This window comes from Larus michahellis, chromosome 3 (assembly GCF_964199755.1).
Source record: "Larus michahellis chromosome 3, bLarMic1.1, whole genome shotgun sequence".
Taxonomy (NCBI): domain Eukaryota; kingdom Metazoa; phylum Chordata; class Aves; order Charadriiformes; family Laridae; genus Larus; species Larus michahellis.
In genome coordinates this window covers 123586301-123597595 of record NC_133898.1, presented here as the reverse complement: position 1 = coordinate 123597595, position 11295 = coordinate 123586301, and the positions used below count along the sequence as shown (strand labels likewise).

The window sequence follows — 11295 nt, the reverse complement described above, 5'->3', positions numbered from 1 at the left end:
GAGACCGCCCCGCCTGCTGCGAAGCGCCGGCAGTCCCCGTCCCTCCGGTTGCGCGGGCCGTGCCGTCCCCTCCCCGGGCGTCCCCCGCCACTGCCGCCCAGCTCCCGGGGGACGCCGCCGGCCGTCGCCTCCCCCGCGGCCGCCAGCGCCAGGCCCACCGAGCGCGCCGGCGCCGGGCTAGAACGTACGCAGCGGGGGCCCGCCTCGGCCTGCGCGCGGCGGCGGCGGCGGCGCAGCGCCCCCTGGCGGCAACCGACGGCCTCGGCGCGGACCGAGGAGAGAAAGGGAGAAGGGACAGTAATGGCGGCCAGTTAGTGCCAGACTGAGCCGAGGAGGCGGCGGCAGCGACGGGAGGAGCCGGCGCGGCTCCGTCTGTGGCTCTGCCCCGGCGGACCGGCTTCCCCAGAGGACTTTTTTGCCTTCCTCCCCCTCCCCCCTTCCCCCTCTCCCTCCCCTTCCCCTCCCTACCCGAGCCCCCGCCTGTCCGCCCTCCCTCCTCCCTCCGCGCCGGCGGCGGCAGCGGCGGCGGCAGCAGCGGCGGCGGCGGCAGCCCCCCGTGTCCCCCCTCCCTGGGGCCATGGTGAACACCAGGAAGAGCTCCTTGCGCCCCCTGGGCAAAGCGGCGGCCGCTGCGGCCGGAGCCGGCAGCCATTTCATCTCGTCCCGGACCCGCTCTTCCAAAAGGGGCACCAAGGCAGATGCGGCCGGGCTGGAAGAGACGGCGGCAGCGCGGGTAAGGACCGGGGTGGGGGGGGTTGACGGTGGACGGGGAGGGAGGGAGACAGGCGGGGGGGGCAACGGCAGCGAGGGCCTCGGCCGGGGAGTCGCTGGGGACAGCGCCGCTGCTGCCGGGGGGGCCGCGGGTACGGGAGCGAGGGGGGGGACGGACATTGCCGAGACGGCTGTCGGCCTGAGGGAGGGAGGAGGGACGGCGGAGCCTGCGGGGAGCCGGGGGTGAGGGGAGACCGCGGAGCCGGCGGGGAGCCGGGGGACGCGGCGGGTTTGTTTGGGGAGAGCCGCCCGCCGCGTCCCAACCGGCTTCCCCCAGCGCGGCGCGGAGAGGGCCGGGCTCTGCCGGGGCGGCCAGAGGCTCAGGCCGCTGACCGGGGGCGGCGGGGCTGGGGTTGGGGGGGGGGAGGCGGGGGGAGACGGGAGGCGAAGTTGGTGCCCCGCTGCCGCCGGTGCCGGGCCGGGGCGGGCAGGGCCGGCGCGGCGGGGTCCGGCGGCGGCCCGGGGCTCCCCCGGCGGCCGCGCCCGGCACTGCGCCGGCTGCCAGACAAAAGTTGGGAGCTGCGCCTGCAGCAACTTCCAGTCCTCCCTCCCTCCTTTTCTTTTTTTTTTTTTTCCCCCCTTTTCCCTAAATGACCTCAATTCGGCTCAAGCCGGGCCTTCGCGGCAGCTCCGACGGCAGAAAGCTGGTGTTTGGGGAAGGTCCCCCGTTTTTCTGACACCTTCCCCCTCCCCAAGCAGGGAAGGATGTAATTTGGCCGTCAGGTTTTAGCTGAATGTTTTCCCACTGTAACTTATTATAATGGTAGTACAGTCTCATGGCAAGTGAATTCTACAGCCCCATGTGGAAAACTAACGTTTGGTAAATTCTAATCGGAAGGAAGAATTCAGGAGCCTCTTTTTTCCCTTGTTGCCTCTAAATAGATTTGTTGTCAACAACTACATTTTATTTTTTTTTTAGTTATAGGCAGGGCTTTTTTTTCTTGATAAAACTTCACGTCTTGCTTTGAGGATTTAAACTAGTGGTTACAGTTGCCTGATCTGCATACATATTTTAAAAGCAACGTAAATATGGAAGTGAAAATTGAGGGTCAGAGCATTTGACAGTCACGCACCGACCATGTCCCAGCCTCTGCTAAGGAGAAAGTTCATCAGACAAGTACAAAACCAGCGATAGGAACCAGAGGCAGGTCAGAAGGATGACACCTGGAATTGTCATAAAACCTTTTGCCCCATCCTTTTAATTTTAAAATACTAAAAAAAAAAAAATATAAAATCACTGACTAAATATTCTGTATCTTCCGTGCTTCTCTTTCAGTTTTTTCATGCTTCACTGTTCTTCCCTTCCCCCCATCTTACTTTTTTTCCTAGTCCCCTGTTTCTTCCTTGTTTAATTTCATTAGACTCATGGGAACACAGCACCATAGCTGTAAAAAGCCGTTCTGCTTGTTTTCGTATGCAGTTTCTATTTATTCATATCGTGGGTCTTGTGGTTTGTGAAGCGAAGTTTGGTGTAACCCTTACTGGCTTACTTTGCAGGGAGTGTACTGCTGCTAAAAAAATATATTTCCAAATGGTTTTCGTCTATGAATAGTATTTTTATATTACAAATTATTAAAATGCTTAAATTTTGTTATTGTCATGGTGTAAGGAAAGGAGATTATGCAAAATATTGTCATAAAAATCTGTAGATACATCCCAGGATATTGCCCACGCTTCTAAAAAAGCATTTCTTCTGAAGTTAAGTGTCTGTTTTGGTGTGTGGGAATAGACTTGTTTCACTTCAGAACAAATCTCATGCGTTAAAGGTAGGGTGTTGGTTTTGTTGGTTTTTTTGTTTTGTTTTTTTTTTTTTTAAAGATGTGATTGCCAAAGATGAGCAGAAGTTATCCAGGAAGGTTGCTTTGGATTTTTCCTTCGTCAGTGAATATTGTAATATATAGATATCCTACCATGTTTTAAAGTTGTCTTTGTACAACTGTTGTTATTCTTCAGATGTAAGTATTTGTCAGTGATACAGCGTCTTTCTGAGCTCCTGAGTTGTCTTGAAGTAGTGCCAGAGACGGATTTCGGTGATTAGAACATAAATAAGTATTAACAGTCGGAAGACAAAGCCTTTGCTTTTGGAAGTGGTTGTCGGCAGACAGATAGCGAGGCTGTGTTTTGTGCAGAAAGCATACCAGGATCATTTTTGTGCAGTTGTACGTATTTTTTTCAAAGTTGACTGGAACAGTGTGTCCTTTTGAAATCTTCTGTGTGTCACGTCAGGAAACTGGCCTTACTACCAGCAGTTAATCGGGTTAATGGGCAGCTAGAGTTTGGAGCTCTGGCAGAGATGGTACGCTTCTTATTTGCACTGTGTGACTTAATTTTCTTCTGTGGAGGTTCTGACTTGGACTCCCAGAGAAATGCTCTTCAGTGGCAAGGCTTGTAATTACCTTTCAGAATGTATTTTAAAAGATCATCTATTTGTTCCTTATTAGCAACAAAAACTGAGTTAGCAATCTAATGGCATCCTGTAAGATGCTGATTAGACTAGATAAGGGGTTAGGAGTTGCCTTCCAGCTCTTTTATATCTATTTCCTTTTACCTTCTTCTCCTTTTTTTCCCCTTGTCTTTTTCTGGTAAACATAGGTTGTGTTTTGGGGTTTTTTTGTGTTTTTGGTTTTTTTTTCCCCCATACGTTACATGGGTAGGTTTGACTCCCTCCTCTCCCAAGAGCTTGGGTTAAGTTTCCGGACTTCCAGTTCAATATTATGTTGAGTTACATATTAATAGTGTCCATTTCTGTTTGATCTGAATCTGGAAGCAACACACATTCTGTGGAAATGGGCCATAATAGTCTAAATGCCTTTATCCTATTTTCTGTATTCCCTCTGTAGCACTTGCTCATCTTAGAGAAAGCAGTGACCTCAGTCTTTGAAAAGTAAACTGTTTTGAATTATTGACTGGCGACCACGCATTCAGCGATTGAGGTGAATACATGTGTGTCCACTCACCAGAAGCCAGATTAAAATGAACAAAATCCCTCACTAAATGGATCAAGGAGCCAAGAAGTTTATTCTCTGAAATGATGTCATAGCAGAGTGCATAGAGAGGGTACGGAGAGGAAGACTGGGCGATGTGATAGATTTACACACTATTTAATAGAAATTGAAGCTATCCTCACATAAACTTATATTCTGTCTTTATATAAACTATATACATTTTTTCTTTCTTAAAACTTGGGAAGTGTTAATGTTTATATTGAAGCATTCTGACAAGAAAAGTAAAAATTTTCCAAAGTTTTCAGAAACATAGAATTGTAACACAAGGCTCATAAATCCAGTGGACTTCATCCACACTGTGAAAGAACTGAGAATACTGTGACTGTAACTGGTTAAATCTGTGTTCTAGATTTACTAATGTCTGACGTTTTCAGATACTGAGTTGGGATTGTTGGTAACACTTATTTGGCAATTGAAATGATTTTTCTCACTCAAAGCACAAATCAAAAATGTTGATCCAGGAAAGCGATGAATTTATTGTGAAATAAACACTCTTGAATCATGTCAGCGTATTCGTTCGACATTTTAGAAATGTATACAAGATTAGCTTAATTTAATTAGCCCGGAAAGCATTAGCAGTGCCTTAAGAGCTACTTGAGAGCACTGCGATAATTGTAACGCGCGATCCCAGCTAAAAGTAGTGCTGCCAACGTCGTTCGGCTGCCTCGGTGGCAACCTAGAGCTCTCCATTGTACTTAATTGCTAATGGGAGCGGACGCGGACTGGAGGGTTGACGAGAATTGCTGTAGCGTGGGGAAGGTTTAAAGCTGAGCAGCGTCTTTGTGCTCTGTAACACCAATATATTTCAGCGTCTCTTGCTGTAATTTCTCAGTCTGGAACAATAAATATTTTTGTTTCTGGGTGATAATGCGGCTTTTGTAGCGTAAGCTCGTTGCTGCGGCGTACTCCTTAACAACTCTTTAACGGTCAGCTATTGAAAACACAGAAAACAAACTTTAAAAAAAATTATTATTATTTCTCTTATAATACTAGCTTTAACCATACCCCTTAGAGCTTTCTAAAAATTAAATTTTCCTTTACGAAAGAGCCTGATTCAGGTTAGCATATTTTCTTTGTCTTCTTTGCAAAGTGTCTTAACAGTGTTCTGGATGTTCTGCGGTTTGGAATAAAACTATAGAAAAAGTTAGAATTTCCTCCTTATGCTGGAAAAATTACACTTACTGGCCACCCGCATGTAAAGCTCTTCAGGGGAAAAAAAGCTCCTGTCAAATATCTGTGTTTTTACAGAACTGCGTTGTCTTACTGTGTGAGTTTACAGTAACATCAATAGAGGTGCTGAGGCTAACGCTTTTTACAGTTCTTTGAAATACATCCTGAAATATAGAACCATGTGAAGTTATTCCAAACAATTTCATTTAAAGGAAGATTCCCAAGATAGCTCATCTTTTCAGTGCGTAATAAAATGTCGCGTTCTTTCTGGTTTAGTGGTCTGCTCCTCTTTTGGGACTTAGCAGGAGAAAATCAGTGATCTAAAACGAATCGAGCAGTCTGTTCCTTGGTAGCATGGTATTAATACATCTGTGAACAGTGGGAAATTGAGCAATTGTTGGACGCAATCTAAGTCCAAGTTTGTGTCAAAATACCATACAGTCAGCATTTGTAATCCTTCCATGTTTCCAAGGGGTGTCTAGAGTTCGAGTTCTGTGTATCTGCCCAAATCACTCTGGGCCACTCTCAGAAGTCAGGACACCCCCAAAGCGTACGTGGTGTTTTTTGGGAGGCAGTCGTGTTGGCACCTGTCTGTGCTGTCACACTGTCACAGGGCCTTGAAAGGAAGCAATTTAAGGACTGATCCAGTGAGTGAATAAGACCTCCAAAGAATATTCAGGAAATGGTGTTGATGGTTGGTGTGCTGCATTGCTTCCTCTGAATGTTGGGCTTGTCCCAAAGTAATATTACTAAAAGCTGCTTCTCCAACTACTGTCTCCCAGTTAAAACTTTAAGCAGGAGGCTTAACCCATTGCCGTGAGAGATCCCATGACAATTTTGCAAGAGTGGCATACAGCTTGGGGTTATGCAAGATAATTAGTGCAGGTAATTACATTCTGATCACCTCCATCCCCCTGCAGTTGCAATTGATGTGGTGTAGTTTTGCTCATCCTGCCCTAAATTGTTGAGTATTTGCTGTACTGTGGAAAAGTTTTCATTCCAATCTAACGATGCTTTAAGCGATTTCTATGCACAACTTTATAAAACCCCTCTCAAACCAAAGCATCCAGCAAGTAGGCATCAGTGAGCTGAAGCTTTCAGTGCTATTATTTTGTAGCCGTGGCCATTTTAAAGGATGTTGGTCGTTTATTAGATGTTCTGGCTCTAATGTCTTTGTGTGTGGGTAATATCACTCATGAACTCACTTATTCCAAAGGGAGCTGACAATATTTTTTCAGCCTTTTTCATCCTATCGTTTTCTTTTTTTTTTTTTGGTACTCTTAATGCTTTGCTGCTTTTTCTAAACAGGTTTTCCGTCTCTGAGTTTACTCTTGAAATATTGTCTTTATTACCTTTGATGGTATTTCCATGATTTATTTTAACCATTAATTTTGCTTTAAATGGTTCAAATGTTGTTTTGCATTTATACCTGCTTGGACTCTTTTCCTGAATAAATTTAATTTCTTCTTGCTTGGGTAGTATTAAAATGGGCCACTTTTCAACCAGTTGTAAGATTAATATCTTACCTTCTGTAAGCTTTTTCATTTTGCACTGCTGAGTATATGTTTGCTATAATAGCTTCAACTCCAGTTGAACTAGGTATAAAGGAGGTAACTTTAGTACTCCTACCAGAAATACAGAATTTATGAGCTTGTCCAGGTTTCGCAGTTTTTGTAGCCTGTTCTGAATTTTGTGATTTTCTTTATGCTTCTAGTAGTGCATGTTAATGATCTAACTAATGTAAAGCTTTGGTGGAAAGCTTGTGTCCAGTTGCACTAGGGGCAGATGCTTCCATTTGGGCGTTTTGGGAAATGGGCTTTTTGCTTTTCCTCCAGTCAGATGCTTCATTTTTTAATGGATAAGTAGTTGAGCCGAGTTATTTAAATACCCTGAAATGAAGAAGCTGTTCTTTCTGTACACGTGGAAGAGATTACTTGCATTGAAATTAGTTGCCATGCTTCAGCAATCCCTCATTCCAAATACTTAATAACGACCTTCTATTATTTCTCTGATTTATCTTTCAGACCTTGAATGTTGTTTTTATTATGATTTAAATTTCAATACATTAATCTTAAGATTTCATATTACAACTTTATACAGTTTTTATTTGTTTTTTTCTTTTTGAAATACTGTCTTCAAGTGCATTGTAGCTAGAGATACAGAAGAGTTTTTAATCCCAGGGTTTTTTTCCACACAGAAGGCCACCTGCCTGTAGCTTCGCTTGCTGCGGACACTTTCTCGCTTAGTTTACTCAGTCAAGTATCTGGTCGTGTCTAAACCTTGGGGAACCCTCTGATCCAAGGGTCTCTCTGTTCTCCTACTTTTCGTCCTCATTCAGATCATTCTGCTTCTTTATTTAGATTTATAGTAGTATTACAAGGAGGCTGTGGCCTCCAGGCTTTCTTTGGGATGGGGTTGTTCAGCAGAAACAAGATGGATTTTTGAGGACTAAGGGTAGGAAAAAAGGTTGTTGTTTGAATGTTTTAATTTTTTCCACTTCTGAATTGTAATAATTCTCGAATGTTTACAGAAATACAGTTTTTGCTTCAAAAATCTTCGTTAATAGAATATAGAAACTCATGGAAATGGTTAATGCGGTTCTGACTAAACATGTCTTGCTTTTAGTATTCCTTCAGTGTTAAATTAGGAAGATCAGTGGTTTTAAAAACCTCCGATATGTGGATCTTTTAGAAAAACTTCTGAGTGAGGTGTGGACCCCCATACAGCAGATAGAGACCTCTTCTCAGTAGACTCGCTCTTCTGAAGGTGTGTGATTTCACACGTGCTGCAGGGTGTTTACTGTTGTGAAAATGAATAGACTTGCCAATATTCATGCTTGCCGGGCCATTTGATCAGCTGGATCAGGATCAGGTTACTGGTCCAGCTGAAACTAACCCTCTTCCGCACACCCTCCTGCTTCCCCTTGCTTTCCCTTCATCCCTCTGATTTGATTATCGGCTGAACATTCACAATGTCACCCTAATTTTAGTGAAGGCACAAAGGAGGGGAGAGGAACCCTGATGGTGGAAATGCTTGGAGTGGGGCAGTGATGATGGGTGGAGGACAGACCTCAGGTCACTGTTTCTGGGCGCTCTTATGGTTTGGCAGAGGGTGCTGTGTAGCTCGCTTGCCCTTTCTTCCATGAACCTACAAGAAGCCCGTAGATTGGAAGAGTTGTTTTGGACGTCAGATCAACAGCCGTTGAAAGGCACTCAACCTGGATACGAACAGGTGTTTTTTTTACAGACAGGGGGAACGGTTACAAGTGTGAAAATACACCATAAACAGTGTTGTAGTAAGCGGTTTCTATTTTTAACTTGTAAACTTTTAACTTTTCTGAAAAGCTTTCACAGTTATTAAATAACCTGAATTCTAGGATTGAAGAGTTCCGGGAAATGAAATGGAAATCTATTGAAAAAATGAAGCAGATCTTCTCATGCAAAAAATATGTTTTTTAACATGAATGAGTTGGGAATAATTTGTTCTCTGAAAAAGTCTAGATGATGGTATTCTTTGTATTCTTAATGGCTATTATTGATGTAAGTATTGTTTACTGAAAACAAAAATACAGAAGCTGAATGTTAAAAGAATTTAAATCATCCTGCAGTTGAGGCATTCTTTACTATCATTATCACCAATAAAGTATGGCATTAATAGTTGTTTATTCCAAGATCATCAAGCACTTAAGCATGAATCTTGTTGTTTTTCCTTAACACCCATGGAGAGCCAATGTCTGATAAATGACTATGTGCAAACAAGTGGAAATTAGAGAACTGCGACCAGAAGCTGGGCTCTTTTAAGCCAACTTTGTCTCTTTTCAAGGTATCAGTAAGGTTGACACATGAGGTCCTTTACAAAACTTGAAGTTCTTAGTTAAGATAGTTAATGTGCTTTAATCCAAATACATTTTTTTCCCCATCTTTTTGTCATTTGAAGGCACAGGCAGTATACTTACCCTGGATTTTTAGGACACAAAAGTAGACGTTTAGCATACAGCAGTATGTGGTGTACCAACATGAATAGAGTCTGCTGTGACCTGGAGTTGAGTCATGTTGCCTTCTTCCTTCAGACGAGTGTATCAGGTCTTACCTCTTCCCACCAAGCAGGTAGTCAGCCCTCCCATAGAAGAGGGGCTTAAGGGCATTTGCCAGGAAAATGTGGGTTGGGGTGGGGAGGGGAGAGGAGCTTGTGAGGATGTGGTGGTGTGGGAGAGAGTGGGGTATTGCAATGTGTCACCCTGAAATTAAGACATAGCGCAGATGCATAAGGTGTGGTCCCTACTTTGAGCACACTGATGAGAGTGTTGCAGCTACTGAAAATTTGTACTGAGCATAGGGACAGCTGTAGTCCTTTTTTTTCTTTCTTTTTTTTTTTTTTTTGGTGAAGATGCTATAAAGCAAAGTGGTGAACTGAAAAAAAATTGAAATAGGATTTGAAGGGATTTACTAGATTCTGGTCAGATGACATTATCGCAGTCATGGTAGAAAATTTGTTTGATCTAGTTACTAGGACTTGGAACCAAATAGGAGCAAAGCTAAAAATATCTCAAAGAGGTTGTGAAGCCTTTTGATTTTTTTTTAATTGCTTAGTATGCCTAGCTCAAAAATGCATTAGGAAGGATACGTAGCTCTTGCCTAACTTTCATCAATAGATCTTAAAATGGATCTTTAATGCGATAAATGTGTAGAAGTTAATGTTTTAATCTGTATTTTTTACTTTTGCAGAAATTGATACACAGGGGAGCAAGTGGCTTATCCAGAATCACTGAACAGACAGATAGTGGTTTTGGTGTAATTTATTGGTATGTTTGAAATGACGTTATAGTTTAAATGCAGAAAAAGCAAGTTATTTATTAATTGAATCTGAGGGCAAAAAAGAGTGATCAGCTTGAGTAATTGGTACACTGGGGACACAATCACATTTTTTTCATGGATACAAGTTTTATTTTGGAAAGACAGCTTTTATCTTTGTATACCATTGGGATAAAAATGTTTATTAAGTGCATTAAATATCTCCAAGTATGTATTTTATTTCTTTTAATGGACAGCCCATTTCCACAAGAACTTTTCATGAACTGGTAGAGGAAGAGGTAGATCAGATTTTTTTCATACCTACTTTAAAAATATTAATCCAGATTATTAATATTCTGGGACATCTGAGAAGATGTGTTGTTACACAACAAGATACATTTTAAATTATGTTAGAAATAACTGGAGGACCCGGATCCAGTTTCTCCGAAGTTGGTAAAAATAAGAGAGATGTCTGAAGTCATTGTTGTCTTTTCAAAGAGTCAAATGGAGAGAAAAAGTTATTTTTAAATATCAGAAGCTAAGAATTAGCTGAAGTAAGAAGTAGGGGTTTTTGAAAACCTGTAGCTGAAACAGACTTCTTGAAAATGTTTATTTTATCATTAAGACAAAAGTAAATTCCAGTGTGTTTCATGCTTGTTTAGTGGGGCAAAAAACCCCCAAATTAAAATAGTTTGTACCTTTAACAAAATGCGGAGGAATAAGATTGAGCAGTTGAAGATTGAATGTTGTTGTGTCTTAGTCATGGGAGGAGGTCATAGGAAAGAGAAAAACATAGATGCTGAGGGGTTGAAAACACTAGGTTGAAAAGTCTCACGTCTGACTTGAGGAGTTGTATGAGCAATGCTGACTTTCTGGGTGGGGCAGAGGGTTAGTCAGAAGAAGGGTGTGACCCACAAGATGTATGGCAAGGAGAGCAAGTTTGACCACGGTGGAAAACTCCGATGTTCACGTCTGCATACCTGTGCTTTAATACAGCTGAACCTGTGGCAAACCAGACGGAGTCTTTTTCAGAAAATTGCAAGGTGTGGTTGTGTGTGGTTTGGATGTTATTGCATCCCGTACTCAAAAACTCAATGAACTTGCGTTCACATACTTGGAGATGACAGTGATAGACATGGTTTGTACTCGTCCTGCATTACCAAGGCAGTTCATTATCTTGGGCTGTTCAGACCAGCAGTGTAGTGAGGAGTTCTCTGGGTATTTTCTTGGCCAGGAGATTCAACTTACTTAAGAAAACAGAAAAAACAACCCCCTACCTCTCCACTTCAATATGCTAGAAGTAGTCTTCGTATTTCAACTTGAAAATGAACCAGCTATCATGCTTTAGCTAGCTGGTCCCTGTGATATACATGAAGGCAAGCCCTTGTTGGTGAGGTCTCCCTTGGTACGCGTGTCCTTCAGTCATGCTGAAAGACTGTATTGGTGTAGTCACTTTTTTTTCGAAGAGGGTCGATTGAGAAGGAAAAAGTAAATTTTATTCATTGATTTCTTCTAGTTTGTGTTCTTTCAAAACTTAAGGACTTGTCTCTAAATGTTAT

General features: G+C 43.0%; 1 protein-coding gene across 2 annotated transcripts in view; it reads left to right on the top strand.

Moving 5' to 3' along the window:
* The first annotated feature begins 232 nt into the window (after nucleotides 1–232).
* Nucleotides 233–11295, top strand: part of ATAD2B (ATPase family AAA domain containing 2B) — a 79458-nt gene continuing 68395 nt past the window's right edge. Inside the window, exon 1 of one of the 2 annotated variants that reach the window (XM_074581958.1) lies at nucleotides 233–733. In XM_074581958.1, the coding sequence (XP_074438059.1) occupies nucleotides 578–733 (156 nt within the window). In that variant the 5' untranslated portion in view covers nucleotides 233–577. The remainder of the gene's footprint in view (nucleotides 734–11295) is intronic. The other variant, XM_074581959.1, reaches the window with a different exon arrangement.